The sequence below is a fragment of the Neomonachus schauinslandi genome, chromosome 16, assembly GCF_002201575.2.
Source record: "Neomonachus schauinslandi chromosome 16, ASM220157v2, whole genome shotgun sequence".
NCBI lineage: Eukaryota > Metazoa > Chordata > Mammalia > Carnivora > Phocidae > Neomonachus > Neomonachus schauinslandi.
The window spans coordinates 18,061,840-18,079,368 of NC_058418.1; the positions used below are offsets into that span (position 1 = coordinate 18,061,840).

Here is a 17,529-nt window from a genome sequence, read left to right on the forward strand (position 1 = left end):
CCAAATCAGCCCCAGCCAGGTGGGTGTGAACACAGACGTTGTGAAGACAAATGTGGCCCCCATGGGCTGCCCTGGCTTCCCAGAACCAGCCTGGGCTTTGGAAACCAGAGTCCCCAAGGCAGGTGGAGGTGCCAAGGGGCTGGTGTGCCACCCATGGGCTACCAGGGAGCACCACTGTCCGTGTTCAAATCCACTGGGAAGCAGTGCACCAGAGTCGGATCCTCCCTCGTGCTGGGCTCCTGGGTCTGAGGCTGGCCTTTGCAGCCTTCCTGCCTCCCCAGGGCCCCTCGGCAGGATCACCCCAGGGGCAGAGGCAGGAGGGGCCCAGGCTGTGCCTCCGGTGGGTCCTGATTTGGAAAACAGCTGGGACACCCCTCCTCAATCACTGCTGCCTCCCACCCTACCATCCGATCAGGGAGCGGGGGGAGTGGTTCCTGAGGTAGGATACCCTGTGTATACTTCTAGAACCTTCTAGAGCACCTAAGGATGCCCAGGCCTGGGTTGTCCAGCTGTAGGCAGGATGTGGCCAGTGGGTGGCGCGCCGGACGTCCCAGCACTGGCCAGAAGAGGGCAGCGTTGTCTCAGGATGTGTGGGCCGGCCTACTCCCTGCTGGCCCTCTGTCTGTGCTGCCCCCGGGGCATGGGAGGGGACAGCCAGCCCAGTTAGGGGGAGAGGCCTGTCCCAGCCCCATGCCAGGTCCGCTCCCCTTCTCCTCTCCTCTCCTCTCCTGTCAGGGGTCGGGGGCCTCTATTTCTTCTTGCCATGCTAACGGTCGGCCTGATGCCCTGGCTCTCGCTTGCCTTGCCCTGCTGACCGGCAGAGGTGGGGACACAGCACGTGATGACCAAAGCCCCGCTTCTCTCTGCCCAGAGAAATAAGGGCTTCCCTCTGAGGGAAGCCCCTGGAGACACCTGACCTGTCACCGGCGTGTCAGTGGCACATGCTAACCATGTCACACCCCCAAGCTGCCCCGTCCTTTCCTTCCACAGATGGGGGAACAGACCTGTGAGGGATCGTGGTCAAGGCAGGCTCTTTCCCTAGCTGGCCACCCTTCCTGCCACCAGCGCCATTACCGCCGGCTCCTTCCTGCCCCTGTCTCATTCCCAGTTAGTTCCGCAGGCTTGACGTGGACTAGATGTTAAACTGCGTGGGGGAAGTCACCCTACCTCACCCCCTCCGTCCCAGGCCACCGTGCCGTGGGCAGCAGTCTGCATCTCTGTCGGACACCCTGCCCCCAGCCTGCAGGCTGTAGGGGGCCCCCCCGCCACTAACCCGGGGCCCCAGCAGCCCCTTTGGTGTCCCACAGGCTGTGATGGGATGGTCCTGCCTGCTCCTGGGAGCCATCTGCTCTGATGTCTGCCTGGCACCTGCAGCCCCACGGAGGGGCGAGTGTCTAGGGCTGGTGGCGGAGCTGGGGTGAGGGGGGCTCCCCCCACAGCTGATGGTGGAGCTGGGCTGAGGGAGCCTCCAGGCTTCACTTGTCCTGGTGCCCGATGTCCTGGTTGACTTCAGAGAACGAGTGTCATCTCCAGAGCCTGCTCCCTGACCCCTGGCTGTTTCCTCAGAGGAACACTTGATTCTCACCCAGCAGCCCCATACCGAGGGTTCAGTGGTCTTAAAGACATGCCCAGGTCTCAGGGTAAGAGAACACTCTCTGGGGGGCACAGACCCCGCTAGCCTGGACAGCTAGACCAGTGGCCATAGCCGTCAGCCTTACATCCCAGTGAGAAGCACCTTCACATTCTGGCCCCATCCCATGTGCGCAGACCTACCCAGACTAGAACCGGGTACCCCTCTGCATGGTCTGTCCGTTCTGTGTACTTTACGTTCCTTGCCTGCACCCCACTCAGTTGACTTTACTGCCCCTGGCTTGAAAAGCACTAGTCCAGACAGCCTGGGTGGTCACAGACATCATGGGACACTGCTGACCAAAAAAGTGAAATGAAGCATGTGCTGGGCTCGTGACACGATTCCGTCCCTCCCCGACGGAGGCCACTGCCCTGATGCCCAGCCCTTGTCTGCTGTGCCGCGGTGGCAGAGAGTGCCTGGCTGGATGGTCACTGTGTCCCACCCACATAGCGGGCCAGGTGCCGTGTCGTGCCCTTCAGGGGACTTGGCCCCACATGGGGGCTCTGCTTCTCCCCACGCCATCTGTAGAGTGGGAACAACAGTTCTTTCCAGACACGCAGGACGCCCCCGGCCCGAGCCTGTGTGCCAGGGACTGCTGGCTCTGGGTCTCTGGGGGCTGGTCGCTTGGGCAACTTTTCTGTCTGCCTGGGCTCCCCAGGAGCAGCCGACCCGTGACTGGAGTGGGGAGCAGGGATGCCTAGAAGGTACTGGGGAGAGGTCTGCTTGATGAGTCAGCCTGTGGCCTCCAAGTGATGGCCTCGGCCCCGCCAGTCACAGTGGGGGCTGGGCAGTCTGGGGGGCGGGCCACGTGCCTTGTCCGGAGGGGCTGCCGGCTGCAGGACACAAACGGGAAAGCCAGCGGCACGTCTTCCTCTCTCATGCTGAGGTCTGGAGGGAAGCAGGAGTTTCCTGCTTCTCAGAAATCCCCTGGCCTCGCCTGGAACACAGGCTGGGGTGGCGGCGAATTGAGGTCTGAAATGCTCCTGCCACGGTGAATAGGCCCAGCGCTGGCCGGGCTTGGGTGAGAGGCGGCCCGGGGGCGAGGCCACAGCTCGGGATGCTGAGCGCAGAGCCTTGTACGTGCATAGCAGCGTTTCCTCAGAATGCTTCCCAAGCCTCTGTCACTGGCCCATCTCGGAGACCTTCTGCCTGTGGGCCGGCTGGTCCCTGCGGTGGGGCCCGGGGAGCTGAGGGGGGCTTGGGGAGGGCCCTGCTGAGCCAAGGGTGGCGGGCAGCCCGGGCATGAAGCTGCCCGGGAGGAGCCAAGGGCAGACAGAACTTCTCATCCCGGCCAGAAATAGAACCAGATAAACACATATGAGCAAAGAGACGCCAGTGTATTGCTTGGAGATGCGTAACAGCTCCCCAGATGTCTTAGATTATCACACGCATTCACTCGGCCAAAGATGGTAGCGGCCCTGGTGGGTGTCCCCAGGCAGGGGGAGGAGGATCCTGAGCGCTCGGTGGAGCCAAAGGATGACCGAATTCCCCATCGTCACTTAGCGCTCAGAGGACGGGTGAAGTGGACACAGAGGAGCTGGAGGGAGATGATTTATGAAAGAGGCCGCTTTCGTCCTTGGATTCCGGACTGGCTTGAATCTGAATAACTTACGTGTGTAGGAACTCTGAGGGGGATTTTTTTTTTTTTTTTTTTTTTAAGCAGAGAAAGATAGGGAACTGAGAGCACGAAAATAGACTCCAGCCCCGTGCCCGAGCAGCGCTGGGCAGAATGGAGCTGGCCACCTAGGCGAACACTTCCTTCTGCAGCGAGCGGACGGTTCTCACACAACAAATATAAGCGAGGTCTTCTAGAGTCCGAACAGTAAAGCCAGGCTGGCCGAGGGGCTCCCAGCACCCCTGTCCCATGTTCTCACTGTGTTTCTGAGGAGCATGTTTGGAGACTCCGTCAGGAGTCTGGCTGCCGCAGAGGAGTGTCTTGTCTCCACTGCTCTAGAAGACTCCAGCCTTCATTGTGCTCTTGTGGGCTTCCTCGTTTTTTAAATAGTTCCATTTCTGTTTTTCTTTGAGATCAGCACAGTCCAGCAGAGCTGTCTGCCCCGGCGGTTGCCCCCCGATGGGGTGGCCCTCACGGGCCTGTGTCGCCCAGGCCCCCAGCTCCATCCTGTCTGCTCAGACCATTCTTGGATGTTCTGAATCAACAAACCACAAACCGTGTTCCTTTGTTGCCTTGGAGGGGCCCAAATGAGAATGCTCTGCTCCCAGGGTGGACCTGGGCCATGGCCCCACACAGATCCGCGCCCCACGCCTGCCTACATGCCAGCCCTGAGAGGACACAGTGGCGATGGCGCCCCTATCTTAAAGGGAGAAGTGCTGAGGCCCAGGGGGCCCAGCGCTGGAATCAGAACAGGGCCTGTCGCTGGGCTCTGAGCTGCTGTCCCTGGACATGAGGCTTTGCTGGGTCCATGTTCAGAGCCTCACGTTCCCTGCCCTCCTGGCCAGCTCTGTGGGGCCAGTGTCCCCCCACCCCCCACCCCCCGCACAGGAGTCAGCCTGCAGGCGGCTGTTGACCCAATCCCCCGGGTGCATCTGGAGCCTCCTGGGGAACAGCTGCCTGGGTGTGTCTGTTCAAGGCCTCCCTGTCCTGTCTTCGGGTTACCCCCAGTGAGGCCCAGGGCCCTGCCACGAGCCTGCCCCAGGCAGGGTCCCCTAGAGTTTGTGACTTTGACCCGGCCCGAAGTTCCCGTGCCATACTGCTTGGGGCTCTCCCCCCACCCTCTGAGAATCACCTGAGGTGTTATCTGGTGCTTTTTGCACTGTTGACACTGTTTATGGCGTTTTGCAATCGGAAAAAGACAGGAGATGAAAAAGCGCTCGGCTGGGGACTTTGGATTCCAGCAGAGCGTCCGGGGATCCTGAGCATTCAAGTTTTTCCTTTAAAACTCTGTTTGGAGTAGCGGGTGCTGCCTGTCAGGCCACATGGCCCGACTCCTCCACCGGCAGGGGCAGGGACCCCCTCCTCTGTCGTCTGGGGTGGGGGATTGGGGCCCTAAAGGCAGGTGCACAGGCGGCCCCTGCAATGTTTGTTGAGCGGCTGTGCTCACCACGAGGATTTGGGTTTGGGGAGAGCACAGCCCTGCCCCGGGCTCAGGTTTGCCAGGATCTATGCAGCTGCAGCCTGCCCCCCGCCCCTCAGCTCCCCCCGACTCTGGTCACCTGGCGCTGAGGACGCAGCAGAATCCTGGGCCTGGTGTTAGACCACTGTCCCTCGGTTTTGTCTCCATCAGCGTCATGCTTGGCTGATGAAGGGGTCCCCTCTGTATGCCTGTTGCCAAGCGGCCTGCTGAGATGCTCGGGGAGGGACAGGATAGAGGGGGGCACTCCGTCTCTACACCCCTCCTGCTCTCATTTGGGGTCCCGTCAGCATGGTGACCCAGCAGCACTTCACGTATCCCGTCACATCCCAGCATGCAGGGTGCAGGGGAGGATTCTTTCTTGCCCTTGACCACTGAGGCTCCGGAGGCCCTGGCTCCTGGCAGGCCGCCAGGGTGTCGGGAGAGGCCCACCGAGCACCCTCCTATCCCTGCTGCACTGGGCCCGGTCACAGGGGGTCCAGCGGGCAGGCTGAGCTGGGCTGCCCTCCTGACTCAGGAGCCTGCCTGTGTGTACCAGCACCTTCCTGCCTCTGCTGGCTCTCAGACCCCAGCTCAGGGCCTCCGTAGCTTCCTACTCCCCACCCCTGGGGATGTGGGGGCGCCCTGCTGGATGTGAGGACTGCTGTCTGCCACGTCCTCCCGGTCCTTCCCTCATGCCCCGGTAGAGCACATCGGTCCTATCCCAGCGGGGAGAGGGACCCTTCCACTGGGTTTTCACTCAGACCCTGGGGCCCAGGAGAGCTGGGTGGTGTGGCTTAGTCCACCTTGTCTGTCGGGTGGGTTCATCCATCCCAAGGCCCCTGAGCAGTGCTGGGGCAGGGAAGTCGTGGGAGGGTCTGGGAGTGCTCGCGTGGAGGCCACATGGTGAGTCGGGGCCTGAAGACATTTCTGCTCCTCCCTCATTCTCCAGGTGAGGGCCCGCAGCTGGGCATCCCCAGATGCCTGGGAGGGCAGGGGAATGTGTGCAGGATCGGCCCCGCTTCCTCCAGGCTTCCTTGGTCGGGGTCGGAAGTCTCCCGAGATGGCAGCGTGAGGACGCAGCAGGGCGGGAGGCCCCACACTGCTGCCCGCACCAGTGATGCAACAGGGTGGCTCGGGCTCAGCACCCTGACACCCCCAGGGCCCAGCAGGCTGTCCTTGAGCCTCCTGGGGGAGAGGGGGTGGGGCCATCCCAACCTCACAGCCTCTTCTCCCTGCAGCCTGTTCGACATGGGTGGAGAGTATTACTGCTTCTCCTCCGACATCACGTGCTCCTTCCCGGCCAATGGCAAGTTCACCGCAGACCAGAAGGCCATCTATGAGGCGGTGCTGCGGAGCTGCCGTGCTGTCATGAGCGCCATGAAGCCAGGTGAGGACGCTGGTGGCCGTGAGGCAGGTCCTGCACGCCACAGCCTGACTCCGTCCCCCTTCGCTCGGTCAACTGGCTGAGACTCCAGATGGTATCGGATCCCCAGGAGCAGCCCTGGGAAAGGGGCTGACCGCCACGGAGGGACAGGGCTGGGAATGGGGGAGCTCGGCCCAAAGTCACCCCACATCCCATCAGACATCCTCCACCAGCAAGAACCCCTGCTCGCAGGGGCCAGTGCGATGTCAGCATGTCCCCTGTCCTGTCCCGCAGGGGCCGCTCCAGAGAGAGCTTGACCGGCAGACGCCGACACTGGCGTTCGGTTGGGTGTTGGGGCGCCCTTTTGTTCAGGCTGCCACTGGCTCTGGTGGGGGCTGAGTGTCTCGCGGTGTCTGGGGAATGGTGGGTGGCTGCCGCAGGGCCCTCTGGGGGCCTGGCCATGACCTCCTCGAAGGCTGGACTCCAAGCTCATTCTGAAATCAGAGGGATCGTGCAGTCACGTTGGCGTCCCTCTGTGGAGCCCTTACTTAGGAAAAGAAGATCCCCAAACTGTGAAAGCCCCAGGGTGTGGCCTCTTGAGGCCTCTTGGCTCTGTGTTGGCTAAACAGCCCCGGGGCCCCTCGGCCAGGTGTTGGGATGAGTCACAGCACAAGCAAGGTGCTGTTTTTGAGGGATGCTCAGCAGGTGCCACTTTGAGAGGCACACCGAGCAGGCCTTTCCGGACGGCCCCCATCCGGCCACCGGGCCCGCAGCAGAGGCTAGGGGAGCCATGGAGGGAAACTGGCGGTCCGGGGAGTCCCAGGCCAGGCAACTCAGCCCCCAAGGGAAGATAAGAAAGGAAAACCTGCAAGTTAAGCCCCTGCTGGGGTGACAAGGTGACAGGACTTGCGTGGTTTGTTGGCTGCAGAAGGAAACAGCATCTCATGTTCATCACTTGTTTGAAAAGCCTAGTCACTCCGGGAGCGCTAACACAGGGAGCCTTCTGGATGCTTGTTGCATGGAGACAGAAGAGTGCAGAATGGGGTGGCCAGTCCCCCTTTTGTGTGGAAGAAGGGAGTGTAACAGTGCTTGTGACTCCGTGGGGGAGGTGCAGGAGGGGCGCTGGAAGGAGTGGGCTGCGGCCCCGGGGAGGGGGGGCTGGGGGGGCGGGGATCTAGCTTTAAAGCACGGAATGCATCACCCATTCCCAGTGAAGTCCAGCCTGGAGACGCAGTCCTTTCACCCGAGGGGCATGACCCTTCCTGCTCTCTCTACGCCGCTAGCCATGGGCTGTGGGGCGCTCCCTGGTGTCTGCAAGCACTGCGGCTGAGGAGGGGTCTCCCTCTGCCTCGAGCTCCCCATGCCAGGCCACTTGGCAGCTGCCCCCCGCTGGGCCATCACCTCGCAGGGTGAGCAAACCGTGTCGCCTTTCCCTTGAGTGGACTGTCCACCTGCGCACGGGCAGTTGTGAATTTAGATGTCCTGGAGTCCAGGCCAGGGGCTGGAAGGGCCTGGTGCTCCTGCCCTCTGGGGTCGGAGCCACGCTCTGCTGCCTATGAGCCCCCATGCCCCATGGTGGGTCCCTCGAGGAGGCGGTGGGGGTGGGCTGCAGCACAGAGAGGCTGCGCTGGTGGGCTCCGAGGTCCACACTGGAGAGACGGGCAGGCAGAGTCAGGCCAACGTGGCCCTGGTGGTTGGGGAGGGGGGGTGAGGGTTAGAGGGATGGCAGGCGGAGCTTTGGAAAGCTTTGTTCAACTCAGAGCTCCAGGCTTCAAGCCCCTGGCCCTGCTTAGCCTCTGCCCGGTGCTGAGATGGAGGTGAAGGCCCAGGCCTGGACTACCCCACCTGCCCACCCCCCCACACACACACACAGCAAAGTCTGCTGGGACCCGGGTAGCACTTCCCCAGTCGGTGTCCTAGCCAACTGAGTCGGCTGACAGAGCAACCCCGATTCTGCCCAGAAAGTGGCCAGGCCCACAGGCTAGTCCGCAGGGCCCCCAGTTGCACTGAGAAAGGCCTGGTGCTCTGTCCCCGCACTCCCCTGGGCACCTTGATCCCATAAGGCTGCCTGGCCATGTCACTCTCGGGGCAGGCAGAAGGCCTGAGGCCCGGCCAGGCTGGGCTCAGCTGAGCTGGTCTCTGCACACCGCGTGAGGTGGGCCTCCTCCTGGACACAGCGGGGCGCAGGCTGGGGCCTCGCTGCGGCCCTGAGCTTCCCTTGTGAGGGGGTTGGAGCAGAGTCCCTGCTGTAGCCCCCACCTTTTCTACCGGTGCTGGGGATTGAGACACACACACAGCCCTGCCGACAGTTCCCCAGGGCCGACCCCGCCGGGTCCCACGCTGCACCGGCCAAGCAGGATGGGCATCCCGTGCCCACAGAGCTGCTCCGATGGGGGCAGGTCGCCTCCTCAGAGCTGCAAGGAGGCCGTGGCCAGGTCAGCCCCATGTCCTGTCCTAGCGGAAATGCCCCTGGTTTGTGGGTTCGGCTATTGCGCCAAGACACACACCCGCTGAGACTGCATGACTGCTTCTTGCGGCCTTGCAGGGAGCAGTGAGCGGACAGCTGGGGTGGGGGGGCACCCCTCCCTGTCCCCCAGACAGCCGGGGAAGGGTGGCTGAGCTCATGGAGAGGGGCCGCGTGAGGGTGGCGAGGCTGGCGAGGCCGTGGCCCCTGGGGAACACCACCACCACCCGAGCCAGCCCCGCGGAAGGGGCCTTGTACTGCTTTCTGGAATCGAAGCTCTCCCCGGCTTGTGTGTCAGGCCTGGCGGCCCACCCTGAGCAGACCAGGGAGTGTGCCCAGAGAGCACCTCAGAGAAGGGTGTCCTTGGGGCGCTGCGCCGGGGCCATTCTGTAGCCTCTGTCCCTCCAGCCACTGTGGAGCACTGAGGTCACTTGGAAGTCCCCAGGTCTCCTGCAGCCTCGCATCCCGCTTCCCAGCAGCTCCTCCCTCTCTGTGCTCACCTGCCCACCTCGGCCTCCCATGCTTAGGCTGCAGCCCCCCTCCCCCACTTCTGAGCCCATGCCCCCACCGGGACCCGGCATAGGGGGTGCAGATTGCACGCTGGGCTCGGGGGCCCCACCGCTTCTGGGCTGCAAAGACGGTGGAGTCTCTGTCTATGCAAACGACCCCCCCAGTCATTCCCACACCCTAGCAGGTGTGCGTAGCTCCCCCCACTTCCCACTCTGCTGTGGTCAGGGTCCCGGCCACCTGCATGGAGGGGAGGCACAGCCGATGTGAAGTGAGAAGCAGGCTGCCCCCGGAGCGGGCCGGACGGCAGGCAGGACCCGGGGCCCCGGAGCCGTGCGGGCCCACATGGCCCGGCACGTGTCTGCTATGGTCTGTGGTTGGGGTGCCTCAGCCAGCTCTGCCTGCCTGCCGGGCAGGGACGGGGATGGGGGCTGGAGTGGCCGGACTCCCCTCGGCTTCTCCTCAGAGAGGGGTGCCGGGGTGCCGCAGACGGAGGTGCGGGGACGGTGCCACTCAGACCGCAGGCTTCCTCTGTGGCAGGAGTCAGGGCAGGGAGGGCTGTCTGGTGAGGGCCCCGTGTGGCCCTCGCTGTCCTGAGAGGCCCCCCTGCTGGCTGTAGGATGGTGGGCAAGTTCCCACCCTCCCTGGCCTCCTTTCCTCCCTCGGGCTCTTTGCAGGCGGGAGAGGTGGGGGGTATTGCTTGCAGAGGCTTCAAGAGCCAGCCACGCTCCGCTCGGCATAGAGGCGCCTGCAGTCCGGGGCGCACACTGCCCCCTGCCCTTCCCGCAGGGTGAATGGGTCCCCGGAGGTCCTGGCAGCAGGCGGGTCTGGGTGGGGGGGGGTTGGGCCAGAGGCCCTCAGCCCCACGCCAGCTTGGCCTACCAGACGGCTCCCTGCAGCCCTTGGGACCTGCCCCGGGACCCAGCCCTGCGCCTTGCTTGCAGCACCCCCAGGGCCTGGCGCGCACAGGGTCTCTTGAGGGCCATTGTCTTTGGATGAAGTGAGTTCTTTGTCTGGAAGTAGCCGTGAGGATTCAGCTCTCCGGGCCCTCCTGGCTGAGCTCGGGGCCCCGAGCCCCTGGGGCTGCCGTGCTCTGGGCAGGAGGCCTCAGGCTGTGAGGGCTGCTGCGGAGGCTCCAAGGAGCCAGTCCGGGCCTGGGCCCCGTCGGGGGAAGGTGTGGCCTGAGGGGTATCAGGTGGGCACGGAAGACCAGCCTGTGACCTGGGGATGGTCTGGACACATGCTGGGGCCCGGGCGCCAGGGCTCTGGTCCCTCGGAGCCCACAGCCAGATGGCAGGGCGCAAACCCAGCTGCTAGCTTGGCACCCTGGGGTCTGAGTGCCCAGAGGAGCAGGGTCAGGGGCACACCCAGATCCCGGGCCCATGAGGTCACAGCACTGACTACACAGGAGAGCTGTGAGGGAGGCTGGGGCTCCTCCTCAGGCCACACGTTGGTCAGGCATGGAGCAGGACACGGGTCTCTCCTCGGCGCAGGGGCTTTGACCGTCCTCTGGCAGGAAGAGCTCTGGCAGCACAGGAAGGGGCGGTCAGGGAGGGCTTCCTGGAGAAAGCCTTAACAGAGGCCCACAGCAAGAATGGGAGTGAGTGTGGGCAGGTGGAGGCTTTGGCGAGGTGGTCCCAGCTGAGGGGCCAGCAGGTGGAAGACACAGGGCAGTGCCAGCACCACCAAGGGCCGTGGGCGCAGGGGCGGGTGAGAGGGAGGCCAGGCTGAGGAATGTGGGGCTCTGTCCTCAGGGCAGGGACTGGCCTCACCTGACTCGTACAGGATGCAGGGGGAATGAGGCATTGCAGGAAGGTGGCGGGAGGCCAGGAGAGGTCAGGGGCCAGGTTCAGGAGATGTCCAGGGAAAAGGGGACAAGCTCCAGTGCTTGCTGGAGGCGGGAGGGCGGGCAGGACTGGTGACCCCCAGTCTGTAGTGTGCTCCCCAATTTGGCGTCCATCACCAGTATGAGCAGGCTGAGGGGACCACTGGGCCTTCTGCTGAGGTTGGGGGGGAGCCTGGGGGATGCCGCTGGAGTCCCCTGGTTCGCATCCACTCCTCCAGCCTAGCCCAAGGACAGCAACCTTCACACACTTCGGGGCCCCTGCCCTGGCCCAGGGTGTCGTAACCACCATCCGGGCCAGACACTGGGGCCAAGTTGCTGGAGGTTGAATCACTGTCACAACCCTAACCACACGCAGGCAGCCGCCCACTGCCAGCCACGAGAGCGTGTGCAAGGCCGGCCGAGGAGCGCAGGCGAGGAGGACTAGAGGCGCCGTGGGGACCGCCCTGGCCCTCGCGTCCGGCCCCAGGAGGACAGGAGAGGAGCCGAGCTGCCGGCAGGGAGCTTGATTTATACCTGACTCCCCGCTATGCCGAGGCCGCAGCCCACTTGGAAGTCCGCCGGGCTTGACGTCAGGCTGCTTCCTGGGGCTCCCCTTTGGCCACCGGAAAAGGCCCCTGCCCAAGAGAAGCGGAGTTGCTTTGGAGTTGGGGTGTCAGCCAGTGCACGGGACGCCCTTCCTCAGCCCCGGGGGCCAGGCCAGCCGGGAGCAAGTGTGCAGAGCTGCGCGGGGGCGCTTTCAGGCCCAGAGCCTCCGGGCGGGAGCAGAACTTAGGGACGAGCCTGCTGTGCATCCTCCCTTGAACCAGCATTCGCTAGGCCAGGCCCGGGGTGCCCAGGGGAGGCAGCGGCTCTCTGGTCCAGCGACAGGAGAAGCGAGCAGGCAGGCCTGGCTAGGGGACAAGGTGCAGGGAGGGGCCTAACCGGGACCAGGGGGGAGAGTTTGCTGGGGAAGGGCTGTCCAGGGCAGGGCCCACTGGGGCCGAGCCCCGGGGACTGAGGAGTCTCAGGCGGCAGGGTGACTCAGAGAGGCCTCCATGAGCATGTGTGACAGGTGGCCTGGCCTGGGGACGGTGAGGTAGAGCGGGTCGGCCTCGGGGCGGAGTGGGGACACAAGGCTCGGGCTGGTGCCCCAGGAGCACAGCCAACATCAAGGATTGAACCGGGGTCTGGCTGGGCCAATGACAGTTTTGGGGGGATACTGCCAGAACCTCTGCGGCTGGCTTTCTAAGACCAGCGTCGCAGCTGTGTGTGACAAAGGGAGGCATCTGGGGCTCACGGCGGCGAGCGAGCAGCTGAGCGGGGACCCGGTGCCCAGCTCTCCATTTGAGGATGCCCGAGCGTCCAAGGAGAGCCGCCCATCCGGCTCTGCCTCCACGGCCTCAAACCCAGCCCTCCCCTCCTGTGCTACGGGTAAAGCCAGAGCCCAGGACGCCCCCCTCCACCGTGGCACCTTGTGGTCTTTGGCAGGTGGAACAGAACGGGACTGGCCTCAGGAGCTGGACTCCAAGGAAGCTCTCTTGTCTCTAGAGACCGGTCTTCTCCCCTCGGCCTCCCTGCGCCTGGGGCCATGGGCTGGCCCCTGCCCTGTGAATGGACCAGGGTGCAGCCCCAGCCGCCCGCTCAGAGCTGGACCCCGGGGATCCAGGAGGCTGGGTCAGCCCTGTGCCTCCAGCCAGCCCAAGACCCCGACTGTGGGGCCTCTGCCCTGGTGGGGAAGGGGGCCCACCTGCAGGCCTCGCACCCAGCACGTGTCTGAGGGGCGATGCCCTGTGTCCCCGAGTGGGCTCTCACCCCTCTCTCTTGCCCTGCATGGAGCCCTTGGGCTGCCTCCTGCCAGCCAAAGAGGTTCAGAGCCCCGAGCCCAGCCCTGACGGCCCAGCCCTTGCCAGCACGGGGCCCGCACAGGCCCCCGATGGTGCGGGGTGCCGGGGTGCCCCTCTGCAGCAGCCGCCATCAGTCATGCAGGGTGTGCAGGGCAGGGCATCGTGGGGATGCCTCTTGGGAGCCAGGGTTGCCCCCCACGTGGAGGGGGCCACGAGGGCCGGCACTGGCCCCCTCTCTGGCTGGAGCATGGCACAGGGGTGCGTGCCCCCGCCATGTCGGCCTGGCGCACTGGCCGCAGCCAGCATGTGGCCTGCCCCAAACTCAGCCCGGTGGGGCGGGGCCGGCCAGGGAGCTCCACCGGCTTTGAGGCTCGCCCGGTGCTTAGGCTGAGTGCCCGGTGCTGTGGAGTGAGGCTGACGGTGGGGACTCTCCAGCCCCGTGGGCAGGGCCAGCGTGCCCTGGCACTGGCCGAGGCTCTTTGCGGGTGGCTGCCTGAGAGCCCCGGAGCTTGCTCACACCCCGAAACTCGGTGCCTGGGGACGTGCTCCCCACGGTGACCTTTGCCTCAGAAGCATGGGGCAAGGATGAGTTTGAGCAGCAGTCTGGGGCCTGGATGTCTGGGCTGCTGTGGAGATGGTCCGCCCCTGCTCGGAGCGGGCGGGGCCGCAGACCCGTGCCAGCCGGGCCGTGAGGCCGCGCCAGCTGCACCTTCGTCCTGGAAACCTTTGCTCCCCTCTGCAGCTCCAAGGGTGATTCAGCCCCACTTAGGGGTGCGCAGGGATGCCCTCACCCCACAGCCTGAGGCTCTGAGCATTGGTCTGGGGCTCTCTGAGGCTGCCCCCCATCTGCCGGGGACAGACGCTTTTCTCCTGATGCTCAGGGGTCTTCCCGGGCTCCCCTGGCCCCAGAAGCCTGCTCTGGCCGAGGGCAGACGTGGCGTGGGCTGCGGAGTAGCCCTAGGCTGGGCGCCTGGCCATGGGCCACAGGAGCCTCCCCCAGAGGGCACGATCGGGAGAGAGGAGAGGTGTCGAGGTCCCAACTTATGCGGGGAAAGCCTGGCCTGGACAGCTGGCCTGGGCACGGCCCCCTCGCCACCCACTTGCAGCCGTCCTGCCTCAGCCCGTGCAGGGGATTCGTGGGCCCCCCAAACCTTGCCTCAGGGAGCCCCGTCCAGACGGCCAGTCCCCACAGCTCATTGCAGCCTCCTCTGGAGCCGCAGGGGTGTGGTGGCCTGACCTGCACCGCCTGGCCGACCGCATCCACCTGGAGGAGCTGACCCGCCTTGGCATCCTGAGCGGTAGCATTGACGCCATGGGCCAGGCCCACCTGGGAGCCGTGTTCATGCCTCACGGGCTCGGCCACTTCCTGGGCATTGATGTGCACGACGTGGGAGGCTACCCCGAGGTCAGTGTGGACACGTCCCCGTGAGTGGCCCTCCCCGGGGCGGGGCTCTGGGAGCCAACTGGGCTGTAGTAGGACAAGCAAGAGGGGGAGGAATGGGGTCCCACAGGGTCCCCTGCTCCTCCTCGCCCTGCACCCAGTGGTTGATCCTGGCCCCTGGCCGCTGTGGGGGGCCGGCGGGGTGGGGGGCTCCCTAGAGTGTGCCTCATCTGGTGGCCCTGGGCTATGTACTGGGGGGAGCCCTTGCCCTGCGGGGTGGTAGGTCAGCGCGCAGTTCCCACAGAGCAGTGGGAACCCCAAAGCTGGGTCGTAGTAACCGGGCTGACCCTGCCACCATGGTGTCCTCCTGCCTCTGGCTTCATGCAAGCCGGGGCGGTGAGCCACTGCCGTCAGGCGGCTGACCCGGGTCCTTCCTGGGACTAGCAGAGCCCAGCGCCCCTCACAGGCCCAGCAGCAGCCCCAGCCCCCCGGGCCAGCACACTCCCGTGGCCTCCTCGTCTGCAGGCCCTCCGGGCACCCTTAGCAGGGGAGGGAGGCTTCTGTGGGCATTTCCAGACAAGGCTTTCCCTCCCCTTTCTACCCACTGATTCTTGAAAGGACCACCCAGCGGGCGCTTGCAGCCAGCCTTGGGGAGGCCCTGCCCGGCAGGTGGCTGCAGCCTTTCCGGGCCCCGGGTGGGCGGGGGTGAGCCCGGCCCTGCCGCCTGGCCTGGCGCCCAAGGTGCAGGGGGCTGCTTATGCAATCGGTGCACGCCCTGGGGCCCACCAGCCAGTTAGCCAAGACTAGGCTGGGCCTGTTGGCTGCAGGGTATTTTGAAAGCACGAAGAATGATTTTTGGGGGGAAAAAATTGCTCAAGAGGAGCATTATTATTCAATTTTTTTTTTTCCCTCAAGTGTAAACAGTTAAATTTGGAGAAACAAAATCAGTTTTAATTTCCTAATTTCTATCCATCACATTGTGTACAGGGAGCCAAGAGCAGGGCCTTCCAGACATTGTTAACTGAGGTTCGTTATTCATTAGTCGCCAGAGCGCTTTTTTTCCACCAGAGAAAATTGGCAGCAAACTGTTTTATCTTTTCCAGTAAGCAGCCCTTTGTGCTCACAGAGTCTATTCTTTTGACAGATAAACATTGTAGAAAAAAATATGGCTTTTCCTATAAAAGTCATTTGTTTTATTTCAGGCCTCCAGACACATCTGGGTCTTCTCTGCTCAGAACCCAGTAAAAGTGGAGGTCTGCTGCCCTGGCGGAAGGTCTCAGGGTTGGAGGGGCGGGGGGGCTCGGCCTCTCCCCTTTGAGGGGGGGCCCTGCTCTCCACTGCCCAGCCCCCATGCTTCGCCAGGCCTGTTCGGGCCGTGCCCGCGGTGGGAGACTCCTGGGAGCTAATGCTCTGAAGGGATAAAGGTTGGGGGCCGCGGCAGGGCCCCCTCCCGCTCTCCCCTCACCCACAATTGGATGGGCGGTCCTGAAATTTTCCGGAGGGCTTGTCTCTATACAAGCCTGAGCAGACCACCCTCCCCTGGGCGCGCCCATGGAGTGGCCCGACATGGGCCCACAGTGACTGAGGGGGAACAGGGAGACCTGACCGTACTAGTTTGCTGCCTCTGCTGGGCCCCCGGCTTTGACAACCTTGGAGTGGAGGGAAAGACAGGCACCTAGCGGGTAACACGTAGGTGAGGGACAGGGAGGGTGTGTCCAGGGCAGGCACAGACTTGAGATGGCAGAAGGCCACTGGCCGGCCCCACAAGCACCTCTCATCCGAGCACGGGGGTGCGTCCCTGGCCCTCCTGCGTAGCCCCTCCGGGCACAAAGTGGCACAGAGTCGGGAACTTCTCCAGATGGGCATCTGTGCCCAAAGCGCGAGCCATCAGGGGTCACGGTGCCTGGGTGTCTCCTCCTCCCCTCCGCCCCAGCCTGGCTCATGCCAGGTCAGGGTGGCCGTGCACAAGTTTCTCCGCGTGCCCTGCTGTCCCCACCCTCCTGGAATCCCCGTCACAGGCTTCCCTGATGTGCCCGGCCCTGGAGGCCGAGCCAGCCTGTTTCTGGTTACCTTACATGAACCACTAATTGAAGTCTGATGTTCTTGGGCCCCAAACAGTCCGAAATGACAGCTCCGTCTCCAGCAGCTGGGCTTCCAGGCGAGAGCTGCGAGCGGGGCGGGGCAGGCTCAGACCGGACCGGAAAGCCTGCTCGCTGCCCACCCGTGCTCACGGGCCGGGGCTGGGGCCGGACGGCGGCCTCGGGGACCCGGGGAGACAGGTGTTGGTGATGCCGTGTGAATCGAGGGGACCAGGCCAGGTGGGCATTCGGGGGAGAGGGTGCCTCTGCAGGGAGCACGCTGCCACTGTCGCCTGCTCTGCGAGGGCGGGGGCCAGCCCCCCACGTGTGCTCCTCTGGGGCCACGCCCCCAGGCTCCACGCGCGTGCGCGTTCGTGCGTGTGCACAGCAGCGTCACGCCTGTCCTGGGGACAGCACCTGTCCCTCCTCCTGGAAGGCCCCGCGGAGAACCTGGGTCCTGGCCTGGGGGAGCAGGGCCCAGTGCTTCTGGGGCCGGTTCCCACTCCAGCTGCCTGGAAGACACGACGCAGCGCGGGAAGCCCTGCAGCCGCCTTAAGAGCTTTTTTGGCTTCCCGAGTTTGGCTTCTGCTGCCCTCTCTGGCGGGGACAGGGCCTGGGTGAGGGCGGCCGGCTCGGGCAGCTCGCCCCGGGGGCGTGCACATAGGTGTCCACAGGGCCCCCGCAGGCAGTGCGGGGGCTAACGGGAGGCAGGAACCAGCCAAGTCTGGGGGTGTCTGCGGAGAGTGGAGGGTCTCATCTGAAGCGCCCGTGGCAGCTCCAGTGAGAGCAGGGAGGGCTCAGCAGGTGGGCCTCGGGGGCCATCTGGCTGCCGCCGCGGCGGGAACCCTCCATCCGTGCCAGCGCTGGCGTCCTCCGGGCCCTGCCTCTCCTCACAGGGCGTGGAACGCATCGATGAGCCCGGCCTGCGGAGCCTGCGCACCACGCGGCACCTGGAGCCAGGCATGGTGCTCACCGTGGAGCCGGGCATTTACTTCATCGACCACCTGCTGGACGAGGCCCTGGCCGACCCGGCCCGTGCCTGCTTCTTCAACCGCGAGGTCCTGCAGCGCTTCCGGGCATTCGGGGGGGTGAGTGCCCACAGGCCCCGCATCCCGGCCCCCTGGACACCGACATGCGCACACTGCAGCGCGCCACCCCTTTGTCTCGAGACAGGAGCCCTAGTGGGGGTGGGGATGGTCTTCACTTCCTCCCTTGAGAAGGACCCGGCATGTGCCTTCTCATGGTCTGTCACGGACCGGTGCCTCGCTCCTCAGCAAGACAGACACAGATTCTACAAAACCCCTGCCCACTCCGGGGCCCCGTCCACTGGGCAAGGGGCAAGGACTGGGTGGGCAGGTGGCAG

General features: G+C 64.7%; 1 protein-coding gene across 3 annotated transcripts in view; it reads left to right on the forward strand.

Annotated features, from left to right (window-relative positions):
• The window catches only part of PEPD (peptidase D), a 116,020-nt gene that overhangs the window by 97,568 nt on the left and 923 nt on the right, over positions 1-17,529 (forward strand). For all 3 annotated transcript variants that reach the window (XM_044911485.1, XM_021700755.2, XM_044911486.1), the window contains 3 exons: positions 5,943-6,091; positions 13,928-14,112; positions 17,063-17,254. In XM_044911485.1, the coding sequence (XP_044767420.1) occupies positions 5,943-6,091; positions 13,928-14,112; positions 17,063-17,254 (526 nt within the window). The remainder of the gene's footprint in view (positions 1-5,942; positions 6,092-13,927; positions 14,113-17,062; positions 17,255-17,529) is intronic.